Source organism: Phacochoerus africanus, chromosome 9, assembly GCF_016906955.1.
Source record: "Phacochoerus africanus isolate WHEZ1 chromosome 9, ROS_Pafr_v1, whole genome shotgun sequence".
NCBI classification, from domain to species: Eukaryota; Metazoa; Chordata; class Mammalia; order Artiodactyla; family Suidae; genus Phacochoerus; species Phacochoerus africanus.
Window position 1 is genome coordinate 88553535 of NC_062552.1, and position 21583 is coordinate 88575117.

At 53.8% G+C, this 21583-nt stretch overlaps 1 protein-coding gene across 2 annotated transcripts in view; it reads left to right on the forward strand.

Moving 5' to 3' along the window:
- The window catches only part of RGMA (repulsive guidance molecule BMP co-receptor a), a 47344-nt gene that overhangs the window by 15811 nt on the left and 9950 nt on the right, over window positions 1-21583 (forward strand). For both annotated transcript variants that reach the window (XM_047795552.1, XM_047795551.1), the window contains 2 exons: window positions 4403-4518; window positions 21067-21581. In XM_047795552.1, the coding sequence (XP_047651508.1) occupies window positions 4403-4518; window positions 21067-21581 (631 nt within the window). The remainder of the gene's footprint in view (window positions 1-4402; window positions 4519-21066; window positions 21582-21583) is intronic.

A 21583-nucleotide genomic window follows, 5' to 3' on the forward strand; every position in this document is an offset into this window, starting at 1 on the left:
TGGCACCTATGTTCTGTGCCTCTCCCATCAGTGTCTGGGTTATGCTTTATTGAAAGTGATTTAAGTTATCTGTCGCGCCTTGACTTTTTAAGCCCAGTGTGGACTTGCGTCATTGGAATGAATGGCACATACAGCACATCAGGAGTGGAGTTTGGTGTGCTTGGGCTCTGCAATTTATTAGCTGGTAACTGGGTGAGTACTGAAGCTCAATCAGCCTCAGTTTCCCCACCTGCAAAATGAGGATGATAATAGAACCTACCTTAAAGTGTCTAGAAATGTCAACCACTTAGCCAGCAGCTGACATAATATGAGAACATGGAAACATAAGCTATTATTACTATCAATCTTACTAAGAATGAATCCTTGAGGTATCCCAAGCATCCCACCTTTTTACTCAAGCCTTCCCCAAGTAGTGAGTTGTTCACTCCTCACCTCCGCATTACCCCTCACCTTCCTCTGATATCTGTTTCTACCAGCAGTTCAAAGATAGGAGCTGTCTTGCTGACTTCTTTATCCCGCAGGGATTAGCATGCACTGGTCCTGAATATGGATTTACTGACTGATGATTCAGGCCCTGGATTTGAGAACACCCTGTTCATACCCAGAGGCAGGGGAAGCCAGAGTCTCAGCCCAGAGGCAGGGGAAGCCAGAGTCCCAGCCCACCCCTGCCCATGGGAGGGCTTCCACCTTAAGCAGACCTTGATTTACAGAAGCCCCCTGCCCCTCCACCACATAGCGCCACCCCCCCAAAGGTGGAGAGGGATAAATGGAGAGCGAGGCTTCCGTGGTGGGGCCCCCATAGCCAGGACAAGGGGAAAGGGAGCGGGAACCATGCATGAGCGGGTCTCTGACCCAAGGCCCAGGCTACCACCCCGGGGGAGAGGGTGTGAGTGGTCAGAGGCTATATAACTAGAGCTGTCAGTCTGAGGGCAACTGCACGTTTAGTTAAATGAGTTTCTATGGTGAATGGAGGGCTGAGTTCCAAAACCCAACATTTCAAGAATTCTTATTTTTGCAAAGCATTGGGGAGTTGTCAGTAAGCTGCGGGGGGCTGGTGGGGAGGGGTTGGCCAGTATAGACAGATTCCTCAAGGTCAGCACAACCCCATATTGTTCTGCTTGGAGCTGGATTTTTCTTCATAGTCTAAACTGTCGAAAGGCCAAATCTCCACATTCAGCCTCATACATTTCTCCTCATGAGAAGAAAGCCCTTGGCATCCCATCCCAAAATGATTTGGGGAAGAAATCGTCTTAGGAATTGACCCTCCTCCCCAGATGGCAGGCAGTCCCCTGGCAGGAATGCTGGGGAGCTCCCATGGCCCAGTGCCGCTCCCAAATTGTGCAGGCACACCTCTTTCTACTGTGCTTGACTTCGTTGTGTTTTTCTTACAAATTGAAGGTTTCTGGCAACCCTGCATCAAGTAAGTCTATTGACACCATTTTTCCAACAGCGTTTGGTCCCTTCATGTCTCTGTGTCACATTCTGGTAATTCTCTCAATATTTTAAACTTTTACTTTAGTATTCTGTTTGTTACAGTGATCTGTGATCAGTGATCTTTGATGTCGCTCTTGCAAAAAGATTCCAGCTCACTGAAGGCTTAGATGATGGTGAGGCTTTTTTAGCAATAAAGTATATTTTAATTAAGGTATGCACTTTTTTTTTTGTCTTTTTGCCATTTCTAGGGCCACTTCTGAGGCACACAGATTCCCAGGCTAGGGGTCCAGTCGGAGCCGTAGCCACCGGCCTACGCCAGAGCCACAGCAACGCGGGATCAGAGCCGCGTCTGCAACCTACACCACAGCTCACGGCAACGCCGGATTCTTAGCCCACTGAGCAATGCCAGGGATCGAACCCACAACCTCATGGTTTCTAGTCAGATTCGTTAACCACTGCACCACGACGGGAACTCCTGCACATTTTTTACACAAACTGCTATCGCCGCTCTTAACAGACAACAGTACAGTGTAAACTGAACTTTGATATGCACTGGGAAATAAAGACATCTGTAAGACTTGCTTATTGTATTATTCACCTTGTGTCTGGAACCAAACCCGCAATATCTCTGGCGTATGCTGGTATTCAGTTGCAGTCTTGGGGTGATAGTATTATCAGCCTGCCCCTTACTGATGAAGAAACAGGTGTCGAGCCTCAAAGTCCTGCAACCAAATGTACCCTTTTGGCAGGGACAGTGCTGGAAGGACCTGCTTCCAGCCCTTCTGAAGCCTGCACAGCCTCTGCTGGATCCTGAGCCACCTTCTCCCACCTGGAGATGCTGCGGCAGTGGTGGTAGGGATTGTACTCTCAGGGCTGCTGGAATGCTAATGGATCCTTTCTCTCTCATTAGTGAGAAGCTTTAGAAGTAACTTGTGAAAGGCAGGATCTAGCAAATGGTGTTAATTGGTGGACCTCAAAGGTGCCCCTGTGCAGTCTGGCTTTGTGCCTGCATCGGGGTGCCAGGCTGTCCTGTGATTGTGGAGAATAAATTGAGGGTTTGGCTCCAGGGCCAAGCCTGAGAGGAGGGTGATTTGAGACCTGGATTCGGAGTTGGTGGCCAACTATAGCATTCTGCCCACTGGGTCTTCAGATGAATCCCGGTTGGAAGGATGATCATTAGACACAGCCTGTTGAGACCTAAATATTTGAGAGAAATACAGTGGCACCCCAAACTATAAAGGCCAGCAGATGCCATCGTGGCCGTTTGCCCTAAGGAAACAACTGCTTGCTTTTACCTGGTGGCCCAGCTGCCTGAGGCATTAATCTCCTCTTGTACCTATTTTGTAGAAGCTAGATTCAGAAGTGTTACTGCTTCAAGAGTCCCTGTCGTGGCTCAGCCAGTTGTGAACCTGACTAGTATCCATGAGGAGGCGGGTTCAATCCCTGGCCTCGAGCAGTGGGTTAAGGATCCGGCGTTGCCATGAGCTGTGGTGTAGGTTACAGATGTGACTCGGATCTGGCATTGCTGTGGCTGTGGTGTAGGTCGGCAGCTGTAGCTCCGATTCAATCCCTAGCCTGGGAACTTCCATGTGCTACAGGTGTGGCACATGGAAAAAGAGAAAGAGAAGAAAAAGAAGAAGTATTACTGCTTCAGGTTGGGTCTACAGACCTAACGTCCTCTTCTCCTTGCCCAAAGCTTTCTCCTCCAGAGTTTCATCCTGCTCCCAGCAGGCAGCTACAGCCATGCAGCCTCTGTGGCCTTTTGCAAGTGAGGACTGCCATATGGCTTCAGAGAAACATCCAAATTGGATACAAACTCAGAATTTTTTCCAAAGAACCAGATGAGTAGACTTGGAAGAGAGGTGAGGGGGGCCGAGGGAAGAATCGGTTTGACTAAAAACACTTGCTCTGGCCTATTTGTGTTCCATCCAAAAGATGTTTCTTAGGAGAAGTTGCCAGTCTCTTAAATTTTATCTTCACAGCAGCAGGAGAGCTGCCGGGGCCTAGGGAATCTTGGGGAGGAGACATTTTCCAGGTCCTGGAAAAATAAGCGACCAAGTTAAAGGAAGTCACCACCCTGATGCCCTCCCAAGAGCGGCCTTGGTGGCCTTGCCCTAGCAGCGCCGGGTGGCAGGCACCGCTGCATCCACACCTCCTGCGGGTGGCAGCTGTCCTGACGCCTCCGTCAGGATCACAAGCCCCCAGCTGGGGAGCGCGGCCAGGGCAAGTCCTGAGGAAGCAGTGAGGAGGGGATGCTGGAGGCTGCAGAGTCCAGGCAGGGTGGGTGGCCCAGGGCGGAAGCCTCTAGGTGCTTTGGTGGCTGAGATCCAGCGGGCTATCCCGCCCAACGCCGGCAACTCGAAGCGATTTATCAGCCTCCTGCACCAGGGACACATCTGAGCGAGAGAAAGGAGCCAGGGTGTCGGCGGCGTCTTCGGACGGCGGTCTAGTTGTAAAGGGGTCCTGGGGTTTGCCTCCCAGCTCAGTTTCTACTTGGGTTGGATACGTATAGGGAAGATGGGGGGCGGGGGCGCGGCCGCCCTTGAGCTCTGCCTGCCTTGGCCACCCCGGGGGGATTTGCGCCTTTTCTGTGTGCACAGCCACGGGGTTCCGGGACCCGGGGCGCGCCCTCTATCCCCCAGCCCCGGGTTCCCGAGGTCCCCGCGGCCAGCGCCGCAGCCCGGCCGCCTCGGTCCCCGCCCAGCTCCTCTCTCCCCCACCCCCCGCGGGCCGCGCTGAAACCCGAGCGCGAGGGGGCGGAACGCGCGGCGGCTGGGGCGGCGGGGCTGCGCCGACATTGGAGAGGAACCGGGTGATGGATGGCGAAGGAGGGGCGGGGGGGCGCGCCGGGCGCCCGCGGCCGTGGTGGACCGAGCCTCCCGGCTCGCTGCTCCCGCCGGCGGAGCGAAGCTGCCCTTTCTCCGCAGCGTGATTTATTTTCTTCTTTTCTTCTGAACTCTTCTTCCAGGGAGAGGCTAGTGGTAACAGGCCGAGCTGGATGGATGGGTATGGGGAGAGGGGCAGGACGTTCAGCCCTGGGATTCTGGCCGACCCTCGCCTTCCTTCTCTGCAGCTTCCCCGCAGGTAAGGCACTGCCCGCGGCCCGGGAACAGCAGGCTGGGCGGGCCCGCCTAGCTCCCCGGGTCTCCTCGCAGCGCTGGGCCACAGGTTTTTGAGCGAGTCGGAGCTCAAGTTCGTCGGGCCCCCGCCTCCCACTTCCACGCGTCTTTGTCTCTCCCGCGCCCCGCCAAAGGCGCAGTGGATGCCCGTGGGGACCAGGGGGGAATCCCTCCTAGTTTGGAATGAAAAGGAGCAGGCTGGGAGGTCGCTGGCGCCCAGGATGTCTCCCAAACTTCCAAAAAAGGGGGTACCGGGGATGCGCCCCTTAGGGGCCTCGGAGAAAGAGAAGGGGAAGGGGAGGCACGGACTCGTAGCAGGGGGCACGTTCTCCATCTACTCGCCCAGCACTTTGCAAATCTGCCGGGTGCCCAGGGGTGGAGCCGGGGGCGCCCCTGGAGGTCCCAGCCCAGTCCCTGACCGCCCCCTCCCGCGGGACCCGGTCCAGCCCCCACGCGCTCGCCACGCGGGGAAGCCCACGGACAGGGCTCCAACTAGTCCTTATTCCTGTTTGATAACATTCTACGTCGCCCCCTGTTTGTTTTTATTGTGTCAGAAAAGGAGAGAATTTCAGAATTAAAGCTGAAAAAGCCCATCTGTTTCCAATGAATCCCCCATAGTTTTTCACAATGTTTTTGGCAGATCGCTGCTTTCAAATTCCTCCGAGCCCGGACCTCTTGTTTTTGTTGGGGGAAGGGAGACCAACTCCACAGAGAAGCATTTGTTCCTTCCCAAACGCTCCAGTTTCTTTACTTTTTTTTTTTTTTTCCTTTCGGGGGGAGGAGGAAAGCACGAAACTTAAATCCCGGGTCTGTTTTCTTTATAATGTTTCATTAAAGTTTATTCCATTTTTGCCATAAACTACTCACAGTCTGGAAACGCCAGTTAAACTCCGTAAACCCATTTTTCTCTTGCTAAAATTACAAATAAACCCAGCGTCATGGGCCAAGTGGTCCCCCATGCAAGGCAGGATTTCCCGGCTGTTTCCATCCATTGTGCTGCGGGATTCTGAGGCGTCTTTTTGCAACAACACCACCAAAAAAAACCCCCAAGAGCTTGTTTCGCTCAGCAGCCTGAATGGATCCGCAGCCCCCGCGCTCTACTGAGCTTTGCAAGAAAGGACTTGAGTTAGACTGGGATTGGGTTGTTTTGTTTTGCTTCTCAGCCAACTGGGTTTCAGGAACTGGCAGAACTGGGCAGTCCAGACTCAGCCTGGCTGTAAGTTGGGGCTCCCGGTGGGAGGACTGTGCAGGCAGCTGTAAGGGGCAAGGGATCCATTTACTTTCCCGCCCCATCCCTGCTCCAGCACCCCCACCCCAGCCCTGCTCCAGCACCATCCCCCCACACCCCACCCCCAGCCTGCTGGACCCCTTGCCCCAGGGGCCTCCAGAGAGTCTCAACCAGCTCACAGGCCTGAATTCCACTGGGGAGGTTCCAGCCAAATACAAGATGAGAGGTGTCAATGTCCCAAAGAGCCCTTGGACCTCCTGCAACCTCACCCTGGAATATTACAACCTCCCTAGAGGGTCAAACAGCAGGGTGACCTGCTCCCTCTCGCCCCATCCCTTTTTTTAAGGCAATTTCCCCACCTATAGAAGGGTCTGGTCAGAAGACTGGTTTGGTTCCCTCCCAGAATTTTAAATGACCCTCTTCTTTAAAAAAAGAAATCCCCCTTTTGGAGAAGCAGGAGTTTGCAATGTGTGTGCGTCTTGGTTTGGTCCAGATAAAGATCCAGCCCATTGAAAGTTTTATCAGATGGGTTGATAAATGGCTTTTGTCCCTTGGCTGCTGTGGGGGATGTGATCTCAGCTTGGAGCTGAAATTGAGAAGGGGGGCTTTAGAGGCCCTTAAAACAACACCTTCCTGCTCTTAAAGTGGCAGCACTTGTTAACTACTTGGACTGGAAGGAGAGGAAAGGAAGGGCTGGCCTGGGAGGTTCTCAGAGGCAGGACGGAGCTGGGAGGACTGGGTGGTGGCTTTGGTTTGGTTTGGGTTTTTTTTTTTTTTTCACTGTTTTTCATTCATTTCTCCATCTTAAAAACTTTATTTTAAAAGTATCCCCCGTTGTCTGAGGAAAGCTAGTGGGTTATATAATTCACAACCAGAATTCCATCACTTGTTTCCAAGAAGCCCATTTCTTTTTGGCTTCAAGGCTGGTAACGAAAACCTGGCAGATAGAGCAGATAGCTATTGCACTGTCATGCCAACTGGCTAATGTTTCTTCTAATTTGAGGCCTTGACAGCCGCATTTAGTCAAAATTGCCCACCTTGCTGAAAACTGAGCTTCTGATATGCCCAAGCGAAATACACTGGGGGCTCTGAAAAACGTGTGACCTCCAGAAACCCGGGTCAGAAAACGGTTTCTTAAGAAATGAGATGGGTAATTTCCACTGCAAAGAGATGGACTGTTGTATTCTTGACCTACCAGCCTAGGTGGTACTTGGGAATAAAGTCAGAGAACCTACAGGTCTGCTGGGGATCAGGGGGGGATGTTAGAAAAGAAAAAAGAAACCACTGGAGCAGTCAGGCGTTCTGTGTGCCAGCCTCTCCCGCTGAAGACAGGTGGAATCTGGCTGGAGAAGCCGGTGAAAGCGTAGGCTTGTTCTGGGCTAGTGGACTTGAATGGCTTCCAGGAGTAAACCCATAGGAGTGCAAATGAAATTGGACATAGTTATACAGAGAAAGATGCCTTAACGTCTGCTAGACTGAAAGGGTTTGTGTCTTTGGAGAGTGTTTACACGTACTCACTCAACGTGCGTGGCACACCTCCTGTGGTCCCGACTCAGCAACAGCGTTCGGGGCCCTCATCTAAGCAAGGCTGGCATCTGCCTTCAGGCCTGGTAAAAGGAAAGGGGCCCTGCCAGTGTCCCTCAGGCTGGCAGGGTGTCTGCTTCGACGAAGCTGCACTGTTAGCAGATGGACAGAGTGGCCACGTTTAGCTGGGAGGGAGGCCAAGAAGAGTCTCCCACTAATAGCATCTGCTTCAAAACACAATTAATAGATGCTTTTTAAACTTCGAAACCACCCGGACTTCATAAAACAGATTTCTAAGAGGAACCCAATGAAGTCACATGCTGTAGACACGTTAGCATGCTTCCCGTTCACTGCTTATGGATGCTGTACTCCAGCTCTGTGGTTTTCAAAGAGTGGTCCTTGGACCAGCAGCCTCAGCCTCCCCTCCCCCTGCCCCCACTCTCCCATGCCCACCCTCGGCCAGGAACTTGTGAGATGCCTACTGAAGCTGATGCTCCAGGGGTGGGACGTGCTGTTTGTACCGTAACAGGCCTTCTAGGGGGTTCTGATGCATCTCAAGTGTGAGGGCCACTGTTTGTTTGGGTTTTTTTTGACTTTTTGCCATTTCTTGGGCCACTCCCGTGGCATATGGAGGTTCCCAAGCTAGGGGTCTAATCGGAGCTGTAGCCGCCAGCCTACACCACAGCCACAGCAACGCAGGATCCGAGCCGAGTCTGTGACCTACGCCATAGCTCACGGCAACGCCGGATCGTTAACCCACTGAGCAAGGGCAGGGATCAAACCCACAACCTCATGGTTCCTAGTCAGATTCATTAACCACTGCACCACGACGGGAACTCCCACTGTTTTAAAAATGACGGCCCAGGGACTTTCTTTTTTCCTCGTGTCTTTCCCTTTCCTGTTAAGCTGCCCCTGTTTTAGAAATGTTCGTTTTCAGTGCAGAAACTAAGGCTTGTGGAGAACCAGGCCCTCTGCAATGTGCAAGTATATCTGTGTCCTTGTAGAGATGAGAATGTTGACCTCAGAGCTTTATGCAAAAAATGTGTAAGCTGGAGTTCCCACTGTGGCTCAGTGAGTTAAGGATCCAATGTGGTCTCCATGAGGATGCAGGTCCGATTCCTCACTCGGTGGGTTAAGGATCTGGTGTTGCTACAAGCTGCGGCGTAGGTTGTAGATGCAGCTCAGATCTAGCAGCTCTGTGGCTGTGGTGAAGGCCGGCAGGTACAGCTCTGATTCAACCCCTAGCCTGGGAACCTCCATATGCCACAGGTGCAGCCCTAAAAAGAAGAAAACGTCAAAGCTCTCCACCTGCGTACCACGTTCTCGTCCTCTCAGAAGGACTTTTGTGTCCCAGAGGGAGAGAATGAGAAGAGTCCCATTGCAAGAGCCAGGTGGCCGCAGCACCAGCCAGAAGGCTGGCGTGTGACACACCAAATGGTTGGTGGCTCCCAGGGAGGGCAGAGTGTAAAATCCTGCAGATGATGAGTCCCTTCAGCCCTGAGTTGGGGACTAAAAAGAGGATCTCTAGTCTTCTGGTTTAAGAAGCAAGGTTGGGGGAGTTCCTATTGTGGCTCAGCAGGTTAAGAACCCAGCTAGTATCCATGAGGATGTGGGTTTGATCCCTGACCTTGCTCGGTGCATCAAGGATCAGATGTTGCCACAAGGCTGTGGCATAGGTCACAGATGCGGCTTGGATCTGGCATTGCTGTGGCTGTGACCTAGACCAGCAGCTGCAGCTTGGATTTGACCCCTAGCCTAGAAACTTCATAAAGAGGAAAAAAAAAAGAAGAAGAAGAAGCAAGGTTGGAGGAATGGCTCAATGGAGAACTGGGGAGATGCTATCCATGGACTCATGGAGATGGGGACGTGGGGTGAGAGGATCTGGTAGGGACCACTTTACAAGCTGGAGGTCATGTGGTTCCTACTGAAATTTCCCTCTCAGGGACAGTGTCTAAGGCCCTTGGCAGAAATGGGCAGAGAAGCCCAATTTTATGTTTAGATGAGTGGTTGGGGTGGCTTGCTCTTTTAATGCCTAGCTACATTCAACCTGCCTAAACTTGAAGGTACTTTTTCTTCTAGGGTGACCAACTCATGTCAGTTGATCCAAGACTTTTCTAGTCTTCACACCGAGAGTCCCATGTTTTAGAAGACCTCTTAGTCCTGGACACTCCAGGGGAAGGAGCCACAATAGCCCGTCCCCCCCCCCCCCCCCACTAAGCACCTGGCCTGTGTCTGCTAGATCCCACTGCCCGGAGCCATTACATTCTGGGTGTGAAGTGGCCTCTCCCTTCTGTCCATTCAGCTGAGGCTAGGCCTCAGTCCTCCACCCTTTCTTGCCTGGTGCCATTGTCACCTTGCTACAAGCAGCTTACCAGCCCTACGACCTGCCTTCCAGGAGACCCTACCCCTCCAAAAGAATCTCTAAAACTTCTGCTCAGGAAATCACAGCTCCCTGTGGCCCTCTTTGGAGCATCAGACGGGGGGACCCTCTGACATCTGATCCCACACTTGTTCCTAGCCTCATTCACGGGGCTTCTGGCATGTCCCCAGGCTCCAGGTCCCTCGCGGCTTCCCCAGGCTCTGCCACCAGCCATTACATCTCACCCCTGGGCAGCCCCCAGGCCTGGCTCATGCCACTGCCCAGTTTAGAATGGGAATGCTCACTGGATTAACACCCAAATTCAGTGCTATCTGTTGGGGTCCAGTGCCATCCATCCAGTGACCTGGGAATCTGTCACCTTGGCTACTCACCCCTTCCTCTCGGCCTTGTTACTTTCTGGGTCTTGGGTTTTTGTCCCTTCTAAAATACTAGGTCTGTTTATAAGAATAGGAACCCCATAGCCTGTTTCTTTATACCCTTTTTCTTGCCACACACCCCAAACACCCGGCACAATCCTGGAAACTACAAGAGGCTTGGGTTTTTTGTGTTTCTGTTGTTTTGTTTAATGCTCAATAGAGACTGCAGGAGGTTTTTTCTAATAGATACTCCAATCTTTTTTTTTCCAAAAAAATTTTCATGTTTTATAATAATAATACTCTTTTTCAAATCTGAAGGACAAAAAGGATAAGTAAGGGAGTTCCCACTGTGGTTCAGTAGGTTAAGAACCTGACTAGTATCCATGAGGATGCGGGTACTATCCTTGGCCTCGTTCCGTGGGCTAAGAATCCGGTATAGCCGTGAGCTGTGGTGCAGATTGAAGATTCCACTCAGATCCCACATTTCTGTGGCTATGGCAGCTGCAGCTCGGATTCGACCCCTAGCCTGGGAACTGCAGCCCTAAAAAGACAAAAAAAAAAAAAAGGATAAGTAAGAAAATGAAAATAACCCAAATCCTGGCCTTCACAGACTGCCATCACTAATTAACATTCATGAACAGCCTTCAAGACAATACCTTCATGTCGTCCTCTCCCAAATATAATCATTTGGAGAACAGTCATTTTTAAAGCTCTTCCATTGAATGGCCACAGTATATGGGTAGGTGCTCTGCTAAATGCTTGAAATGCATCATCTCCTGAGATGGTCACCCCTCCTCCATGAGCATCCGCACTCCCACTCTATCGAGGAGGAGACAGAGGGTCAGAGAGGTTGCCTGACATTACACAGCTTAGTTAGTGGCAGAGCCAGGAGTAGAACCCAGGCCCCTGCCCTTTTCCATACAGCAGATTTGGGTTAAACACGCTCATTGAATGTGCTGTGTAGTGTTTTAGATGTTGTACGAGGTAGCACATAAAACTTTGAGGTGAGGGGGGTGAGAACCTTTCGTGATATGATTAGATGGCAGAATGAGGAGTGACCACATTTTCCATGAATCTCGCATTGTTGCCTCTTCCCAAAGGCCCTCTTTGCTCCCTCTTCATCCCTGGCTTCGCATACCAAAGTAGATGCCACCCAGCCTTAGGCTGGGAAAACATCTTTGGCGGGGCCGTCATAGTACAAATTTCCCCAAGTCAGATTTATGTCTTTTGGGTTTTGCTTATTTATTCATTTCATGCGCCGTTTCACCGGGGCAGTCAGAACACCCAGACGATTGCTGAAGTGATCCCTCTGCACCCAGGTCCCTGCAGAAAGGAGCCCATTCTTGCTCCCCATGCTAAGGAATGTTCCATGAACACAGGGTCACACATGCGTGTGCACCAGCTGGGCGTGTGCCCTCCCACTGCATGAAGAAGGTGGAGGAAGGCCTGCCTGCCAGTGAAGGTGGGGGAGAAAAGCCCCTTCAAATGAATTTTGACCTGGAGCAGTCGAGCAGATGAGCCCAGGGAAGCAGAGCCAGGATGGAAAATGATCATCTCTAGAGCCAGACCCAGACCCAGACTCAGGCAAAGGGGTTATGCGTCAAAGCAGGAAGCTCAGGAGTTCCTGTCATGGCTCGGTGGTTAACAAATCTGACTAGGGACCATGAGGTTGTGGGTTCGATCCCTGGCCTTGCTCCGTGGGTTAAGGATCCGGTGGTGCCGTGAGCTGTGGTGGAGGTTGCAGACGCGGCTCAGATCCTGCGTTGCTGTGGCTCTGGTGGCGTCTACAGCTCTGATTCGACCCCTAGCCTGGGAACCTCCATGTGCCAAGGGAGCGGCCCAAGAAAATGGCAAAAAGACTAAATAAATAAATAAAATAAAGCAGGAAGCCCAAATTGTTCACCTGCAAATTTGGCCTATAAAGAGCGATACTTTGACTATAACCACCCTCCTTGTGGAACCCAGGGTCACTTAGTTCTCTGTCCTAAGCCAGGATGGTCTTGGCATGGAATTCTGTGCCTGGGCTCTGCCCGCCATGGGTCCCTCTTACCCAGAGAAGCCCTCAGCTGCCTCACTAACAGGCCTGCTTGGGGCCTGAGGCCTGAAGGTGAGCACATGTGTGTTTGTTTGTTTGTTTGTTTGTTTGTTTTCATTTTTGGATGTCCTGCAGCATATGGAGCTCCCAGGCCAGGGATAAGATCCAAACTGCAGCCGTGACCTAAGCCGCCGCTGAGGCAAGGCGAGATCTTTAGCCCAATGTTCCCGCCAGGGATCGAACTCGCGTCCCACAACCCACACTCCCAAGACACTGCTGATCCCATTGCACCACAGTGGGAGCTCCCACATGTGGTTTTCAGTGTCCCCTTTGCTGTTGACCTGGCTCCGTGTGGCCCCAGCAGGAACAGGGGGAGGGTGTCCAGTTTGGAAAGCTGAGGTGTGCCCTTTTCCTTGGCATGCGGTGTGGTTTCTTGCAGTGACTTGGCGTGTGTGGAGACTGGGACAGAGCAGCCCAGCTGGGTGTGACGAGGGGGCAGTGCCTCCTGCCTCAGCCTGGCGAGTGGCATCCAGCCACCTCTGCCCACATTTGGCAGTGAGTTAACCCCCAGTTCCCCAGCCTCCCCACCTCCCCTCCCTAGGTCAGTGCAGATTCTCTGAGAAGCTTCCTCTCGCCCTGCTCTTTGTCCTGTAGACCAGTCCCTGGAGGAAACCCTTGGAAAACTCTTAGCACAGGCAGGGGGTGAGAGAGACATGGGAGTCACGGGCTAGATGCATTCCTTGGAACCTTCTTAGGCTGAACTGGGAACAACGCCTTTGAGGAAGGGTGATCCATTCTGGCTGCTTGGGGGTTAATAAGGTAGGGTCTGCGGTGCCTGGTGAAGAAGCCATTCCCTCACCTGGGCGTATTCCTCTCGGGCACTGGGCACTGACGCCAGACACCTGGATGTTGACACCAGGATGATAGAGTGACACCAACTGGCAGCCTCAGGCATCTCTCAAGCAAGGAGACTCCAGAACACTGCCCAGGCTAGAGTTCACTAAATTCTAGTGCTGGATCGGTCCACTGCCCCCCCCCCCCCCCCCGCCCCAGATTCAGTGCTAAGGGACAGGAGAGGGTGGAGTGTGGCCTGCTGCTGGTGCTGCAGTGTGGGCCTCCCTCTGGGCTCAAGTGGCTCTCCCACCTCCTTCAGGATCTGCATCCCAACGTGCTGCTGAGAGGGGAGCCTCAGCCTCGGTGCTGCCTGGGGCAGGCGGGCAGTGGTGGGGGGGACAGGGAAGCCCCAGGCCGCACACGGCCCCTTCCACAGGGGCTGTGCGTTGATTTCTCTTTGAAGCTGTCCTCCCTCTGCTCTGCCTGCTTCCATCCTAATGAAAGCCATCGCCTCTTATGTTACACCGCTTCCTAAAATAGTGTTCTGAGCATGCCATGTACTTACTGAAAATGATGCAGGGGCGCCCCACGGTCAGCTGGATCTGGTCTGAAATCCTTCAGCTGGCGTGTCAGAGTCCAATCAGGAAAACAGAAGCCACGATGGGTATTGCCACAGAGGGAACCTAATATTGGAGATTGTGTGAAGACGGGCGTAGGAGGAAGGGAAAGGCCACAGGGGACACAGAGGCACACACAGAGTTGCAGGAAGTGACTTCCACCCCTGGGACTAGGGGGACAAAGGAAGGAGGACCTTGGGGCCCAGGGCACTGATGAGGGTGCTGTGTGGCTGGGTGTGGTACTTCAGAGCAACACCCAGTGGCTGTTGGGGAGGCAAAGAGCCCAGGCTGGGTGATGTTGAGAAAGTCAACCGGACTGGGCCTCGTCTAGTGCCCCCTTGTGGTGGAATGTAATGGGGAGCTGGGTGACGGGGAAACAGGGTTAACAGAGCCCCAGCCCCACACAGAGCGGAGCAAATCATTTTGAAGCTGAGAAACATTTGCTCCATCACTGGCTTTATCTCAGGGCTTTTGTGTGTGGCCCCAAACTGTTGGCCCCACTCTCACCATCTAGCATTTCACCTCCAGCCAATCTCAATCACCTTTGCCCACATCACCTGTTAAATCCCGCCGCCCTTCAAGACCCAGTGGAAAGGCTGCTTCCCGATACCCTCTCCACCCCATCCTTAAGTCTGTGTGCATCCCAGTGGTGTTTGTAGCTAGCTGCCCACACCTGAGCACAGAAACCACTGCTGCTGCGGGTTCCAGGAACAGCAGGAAGCACTGTGCCTGGCAGAGTGGGGTCCAGAGACTTTAGCAAAGTACATGAAGCCGGGCAGCTACTCCGCAATCCAGAGTTGGGCAAAACCAACTTGACTGGGGCTTGCCTTCAAACGAGCCTTACTCCTTTAAGAAGAGGCAGGTTTTTCTCTTTCCCGGCTCACCCCACCCTCCTACACGGCAACTGAAACCTGATCTAATCCCTTTGCATGCGGGTAATTTATTGGTCTATTGGGTTTTTCTTGGTGGCAAATTGCATTGTCTTTATTCCCGGGTTCAGGCTGAGGAGCGGCTCCCGCATTCCTGAGACTCCTTTCTCAGGGCCGAGCCTTCACACCCCTTGGCGCTCAGCGAAATAAGTTTTATTGGGCTTCTTTGTTATGCAAACAAGGCGGTAATAATCATGCTATTATTCTGAAAGGTTGGGCTTGATTAACAGTTCAAAGGAGGTCTCTGAAAGCAGCTAATGCCGCGCTGGTGCCTAAATATTTTCCTCCTGCCAGGGTTGGTACAGCTGGTGCTCCCAGCTCCCTGCCCCCCCCCCCCCCCCCCCCGTCTTTCTGTTCGGAGAAGGGCTGGGTTGCTATTTAAAGGAAAAGAATTGTCAGGCAAGCTGTGTGGCTGCGATTTCTCTCTCCTGTGTCTCATCCCACCAGGAAGGCAATCTGGCGCCCACCTCCCCAAAAGGTTACTTATGTGGGGTGTGCAGGAGCACAGATGCTTTCAGTGTGGAGCGTGGGAGTCAGAGGACTGCAGGACAAAGTGGGGGGGCTGATCTCAGGGGATTTGTGAGCAGGAGGTGGCACCCTCACAGAGCATCGGTGGTGGACACAGACAGTTCAGCGAGGCCCCCAGAGGGGAGCGGCCAGAGTGTGAGACCAGAGGAGGTGACACAGGAAAGCCATGCCTAGGGGCCACCTCCAGTATTTGCAGGGTTAACTTTGAGCCTCCTCTCTCTTAGAGAAGGGCTGAGGCCCCGCATATCTCCCTAGAAGCAGATGCGGGTCTGCAGCTGGAGCTGTCCAGAGCAGGAGGGGCCAGCCCTGTCCCAGCAGAGTTCCAGTGGCAGTGGAGGCCAGCTGTCCACTGGGCAGGAATGCTGCAGGGAGAGTTCCTGCTGTGGGGGCTGGTGGGAGATGCAAACTGGTCACCTCCGGTGTCCCTCAGGCCCCAGGTCCTAAAATCCCATGGCTTGACATGGAACTTGGTCACTAAGTCATCATTAATAAAGTGATCCTGACAAAGTCTATTACACAGAGAAGAGAGAGGTCTGGCCCTCACAGCACAAGCTGGGAGCCAGTGGATCCACGGGTTGCCCAGGGTCCCAACCTGAGCACCAAGGGCACCACCTGTACCCTGCCCTCTGAGCCGGATGTCCCACTTTGCGGGGCACCAGAGGGAATTCAGGGGGCTCCTGTTAGTGAGTCGGAGCTGGCCGCTGTCTTTGCAGCCCCTGGACTCTCCTCTGTTCACTCCCTAGTAGCTAATCCCAAAAGTTCTAAGTCTCAGGAGGGTTGAATCAAAACAAAACATGAGTAATAAGCATAAAGTCTCTTTGGCGCCTTTACGTTTTCCTGGGCGTCTGAGATGGAGTCCATGTACCAAAGGTCAGCAGCCCCCATCCTCCATCCCTGCTGCCGAGATGGAAATAGAAGCTCGGGGAAGCTTCTTCCAGTCAATTTTGGAGAAGGGGGTCTGCTTCCCTTCTTGCACTTTTTCCTTTTTAGGGCTGTACCCACAGCACATGGAGGTTCCCAGGCCAGGGGTCGAATTGAAGCTGCAGCTGCCGGCCTACACCATAGCCGCAGCAATGCCAGATCCGAACCATGTCTTCAACCTATACCACAGCTCACGGCAACACCAGATCCTTAACGCACAGAGCAGGACCAGGACTAGAACCCGCATCCTTGTAGTTACTAATTGGGTTCATTACTGCTGAGCCACAATGGGAACCACCCCAGTCAGTTTGTTTAATCCCCTGGCTCTGAGCATACTGGCTGTCCTGGCTCCATCAGGAAGTGGCTGACAGGCCAGAATGGCCACTTTGCCCTCCCCGAGAACCAGGAGAGGCTCCTTCAGAAAAGCTCGCTTCTCAACCTGCTTGCACGAGCTTCAGAAAGATGTTTCAAATCCTCAGACTTTCCTCTCCTCCCTCCCTTCCTCACACACATCAGAAAAGTCCAAGGGTTACTGCCTGGAATTCACACCATTTTTCCTTTTTTTTTTTTAAGATACGGCACATAAAAATCAGGCCCTCTGAGGTCTCTTTGGCAGGTGACACCACAGCCCAGGGCTTTTCCTTTGATGCTGGGCCAGGTTACATTCACGTCCCTGACCTGGAGGGCCTTAGGCCTGTGATTTACTGGAAGGGATTCGCGTGGCAGGATGACTCAGTGGGGGTCAGGGCCCCTCAGGTCACCCCAGCATCCCCAACGCCCTTCCCTGAGGCCCCAGGAAATGATGGCCAAGTGGCCCAGGAGAGCTGCATTACTGCCTGGAGATGGGACAGAGGGACTGGGAACACCTCCATTCTGGTTCCAGCCCTTGTTACTCTTGGGGCCTCTTGCAGGATGCTCCCCCACCCTGGCCTGAACCTGAGATGGGGACAGGGCAGGGGTGGTGTGGTGGGGGGCAGTCCCTAGGATTCACACTGGCTGGCTCCCATCTAATGCCCTTCCATCCTCCACCTGGTGACTTTTAACCTCTGACCTCACAGAGGGTTGTATTCGTCCCCCTCTGAGACCTTTGTCAGGGCCCCCTGGGTCCCAGGGACGCCATGTGCATCTCCTCTTTCAATCCTCAGTGGCCTCGGAATCGGGTGCCGCCTCCACTTCACAGATATGGCAACTGAGGCCAAGTCAGGTTCCCACAACAACTAGTCAGGGACAGAGCGGGACTTTGGCCCAGACGCCCTCCCTCCGACACCCACTCTCCATCACCCCACAGGGCCAGCATCCTCTTCAGACCTCTCGTCATGGGCCCAGTCCTGGGTCATAGCATGAAGAATGTTCTCCAGATGGTTAAGAAATGAGATTGGCAGGAATTAGAGGAAGTGAGGGACCAGAGAAGCATGCAAGCGAGCACTCGCACATACACACATGATGCACACACACGAGGTTGGAGGCAGAGACTGGGGCCCTGGCTCCTGAGTGCAGGGGCAGCCAGAGTATGACCTCTGTGGCCACCTGGGGGTGGTGGGCAGAGCTGCCATGCCCCCTCTGGGGGCGTCCTTGTTCCTACCTGTGGCTCAGGAGCAGGAGGGGAGCAAGAGAAAGCGCCACATTGAAAGGCCTTGCCAGTAAGGACTGACAGCCTGAGTGCCCAGCCACTCAGGCTTGGCAGCTGGGTCCCTCCTGGGTTTGCTACCTGGGAGGGCTGTCTCCTCACTCCCCTCTGTCTGCAGCCCCTTCTCACTCCCGGAAGAAGAGCCCAGCTCACACACTCCACACGGGCCAGGCAGCAGCGGGGGCTCACTTGGCTCCTCTGTGGTTGTTGAAAAGAAAATGACCCAATCTGTCCCCTTTGAGAAACGCACACCTCAGGGGCCAGCTGAGCCAGAACCAGGCAGTTGGTGGGCACAGTGACACTGGAAAGGGCTGCTCTGAAGAGCTCTCACTCCGTGACCCCCTCTAAAGCACGGGAGAGACCCCCTTTAGTGACACCTCAGTGGGATTTCGTTTATGAATTTCAGACACACCAGGGGGCTCTGTAGCTGAGATACTGCGCCAAACCCCGTTTTCCAAGCTGTGGAGACAGCAGACCCCTATCACCACCTAAGGGCCTGGGGAGTGGCCCCCTTGGGGGGGTAGAGCCACACAACACATGATGGTCCAGAGTGGGACACCCCACATACCCCCTTGCTGTCTGTGTGCAGGCTGGTCCTGCCCTGGCACCGCCCGGACCCCAGCCTTCAAGTCCCTGCCCACGTCCTGGCTGCACCCTGAGAAACGGGCCTGGAAACTAGTCTGGGGACAGCACCACAGAGAGTGTGAGGACTATGGGCCTCCTGGCCGGTGGGGGTCTCAGCATCGTAGGAGGGTCCTCAGGCAGAGGCTGAAGCCCACCTGTGACAGAGCATGCCCATGAACCACCCAGCGGCCAGTGGAGGGAGTCATCAAAGCACTAAGATTGATGACTTGGCGCCGCCAGGGGCCCAGAGCCTAGGGGCTGGATTCAGATCCTGCTGCTTCCTCACAGTGGAACCATGCTGAGTCTGGCTCTGCTCAGGGAGGCGGGGATGCTGTAGTGCCCGCCTGGGTACTGGCCAGGGTCACTGAGCTGGCGGGCAGGTGGGCAGTGGGCAGAGCCAAGACAGCACCACTCAGCACAAGTCCTGAGTCCCTTTGGGGCGGTTTCCTCTGATATGCCGATCTCCATAATTCTGAGAAAGCAGAATGGTAGGTTAGCGCACCTGCTCCAGAATCATGTGGGCATTGCATTCAGGCCACGGATGGCAGATGGACGGTTGATGGCTGCACCAGCCAGTTCCCCTGACTCTATTCCTCCACTTCGCCTCCACCTAGAGGGCCTCCTTCACCATCTCCCACACCAGGCATGGTAGCATTTGCAGCCCACAAAGATACTGGGTCCTTGGTCATCTACAGATTGGGGAAGCATGAAGATGGCTGGGCCAGACAGTCTTCCAGCCGCCCTTCAAGGGAGCCCTGGGCCAGGAGCATAGCTCTGTGGGAGGGGCACCACACGGGGGTCTCACTCAGACTGGAACCTCTTCATAGCAGTCACCACCTCTCATATACCAGATCTGCTTCTTTAGGGCAGCACACCTTCAACTTACAACGAAGCTTTTAAAATAGGGAGTCTGTAGCTCTTCCATCAAAGCTGCTTTATTTTTCTAATGCACATTTAAGGAAATAATAACTTCTCAAATTAAAAGAAAATTGGGGAGTTCCTATAGTGGCTCAGTGGGTTACAAACCTGGCTGGTATCCATGAGGACGCAGCTTCAATCCCTGGCCTCATTCCGTGGGACGGGGATCGGCATTGCCATGAGCTGTGGTGTAGGTCGCAGATGCGGCTCAGACCCTGTGTTGCTGTGGCTGTGGTGGAGGCTGGCAGCTGTAGTCCAATTAGACCCCTACCTGAGAACCTCCACATGCCGCAGGTGCAGTCCTAAAAAGCCCTCCCCCCCAAAAAAGAAAGAAAAATGCTCACCCAGATACCCCCTGAAATGAATTTGTCTCCCAGCAGTGTGACAAACACAGGTCATGTTAGGGGAAAAGTGTGAACTTTAGATGAGCATGGGCTTCCCCACAAGCACGAGTGTGTGACTTGGCCGAGTCACTTCAACGCCAGGAGAATGGCACCTGCACGCCTGCACCTGCAGAGGTGGGAGAGCTCAGGAGACAGGCCATCCCGGCATACAGGTATGGGGCCAGGCAGCACAGATCAGGGCCCACACACGCCAGCATCAGCAATGTAAAGTGACTTTGCCAAGGTCATAGGTCAGTAGTCCAGTCAGGAGTGACAAGCATCAAGAGCCCCCTTCCTCTCTGTTGACTGGGCTGGGGCACCAAAGGCTGGGTCTCCCAGCTGGTCTGCTGACCCCTCGGCACCTGGAGTGGAAATTGCTGTCACTTGTGGTGACTACAGGCCGTGCAGCGGAGGCCAGGAGGCCAGGAAAGGTCCGTGTGTCTAGGTACAAGCTTGAGGTGTGTTAAACCCATGCTTCTCAGGCATGGTTATTTGTGGCTCATTATCGCTAAGGTCTCAACACTTGTGACTGATCTTTTAAAACACACATACACATGGAGTTCCCACCGTGACTCAGCAGAAACGAATCTGAATACCATGAGGACGCAGGTTTGATCCCTGGCCTCCCTCAGTGGGTTAAGGATCCGGCGTTGCTGTGAGCTGTGGTGTAGGTCCAGATGCTCAGATCTGGGGTTGCTGTGGCTGTGGTGTAAGCCGGCAGCTGTAGCTCCAATTCAACCCCTAGCCTGGGAACCTCCATATGTCTCAGGTGCAGTCCTAGAAAGACCAAAAAAAAAAAAATTTAACACACACAGATTAGAGCAGATCCAAAGTTATCACTCTCAGTTGGTACCCAGCTTGCTCCCCTGAGCAGGATGGAGGGGGAGGGAGCTCTGTGACCAAGAGGGAAGCTGTCTTCCCCTGTAGACAAAGTGACACAACCAGCCCCTCTGTGAGCAGGCTAATAAGTAATCATAGTAGCCAGCATTCCTTGAGTTTCTGCTATATGCTGGTGCCACATTAAGTCCATTAACATTTTCAGCAACCTCATACAGTAGATACTGTTAGTATTCCATTTTCCAGATAGGTATAATGAGGCACAGAGAAGTGAAGTGATTTGTACAAGGTCACACAGTGGCAGAGATGGGGACACATATTGAATAGTCGAGATTCATTCCCTGCCAGATTTCTGTTGCTTAGCTGAAGTTCTTGGGAATGGTTGTGGACGTGCCAACAGATGTCAGAGGCCCAAGGGTGGCCAGTCAGCTCCCACAGTTCTGCTCTCCAGAAATACTGACCACGGCCCAAAGGTGAAGAGCTTTGGGCAGAGGCGGGGCCTGGACTATGCCAGGCCTTTCAGTCTGCAAGTCTGCAGACCTGGCCACTTAAGGGTCATTGTGGGCTGCACAGAAGAATGGGAAGGTGGAAAAGGCAGGTCCCTATCACCTGTGGGAGCTCTTCTGACGTCTGTGTGCTGAGGGGCAATGTGCCTGGTGTCCTCTGAGACAAGGCAGTCTTTGTCCTTGGCACGTGCCTGCAGCCCTGGCCCACGGGGGAGGAGGCCTGGGTTCACCCACACTGACAATGCACCCCCTTGCTGCCCCCACAGCCACCTCCCCGTGCAAGATCCTCAAGTGCAACTCTGAGTTCTGGAGCGCCACAGCGGGCAGCCACGCACCAGCCCCAGACGACACCCCTGAGTTCTGTGCCGCGCTGCGCACCTACGCCCTGTGCACGCGGCGCACGGCCCGCACCTGCAGGGGCGACCTGGCCTACCACTCGGCCGTCCATGGCATCGAGGACCTCATGAGCCAGCACAACTGCTCCAAGGATGGCCCCACGTCGCAGCCTCACCTGCGCACACTGCCGCCTCCGGGGGACAGCCAGGAGCGCTCGGACAGCCCTGAGATCTGCCACTATGAGAAGAGTTTCCACAATCGCGCAGCCGCCCCCAACTACACACACTGCGGCCTCTTCGGGGACCCACACCTCCGGACTTTCACAGACCGCTTCCAGACCTGCAAGGTGCAGGGCGCCTGGCCCCTCATCGACAATAATTACCTGAACGTGCAGGTCACCAACACGCCGGTGCTGCCTGGCTCGGCTGCCACCGCCACCAGCAAGGT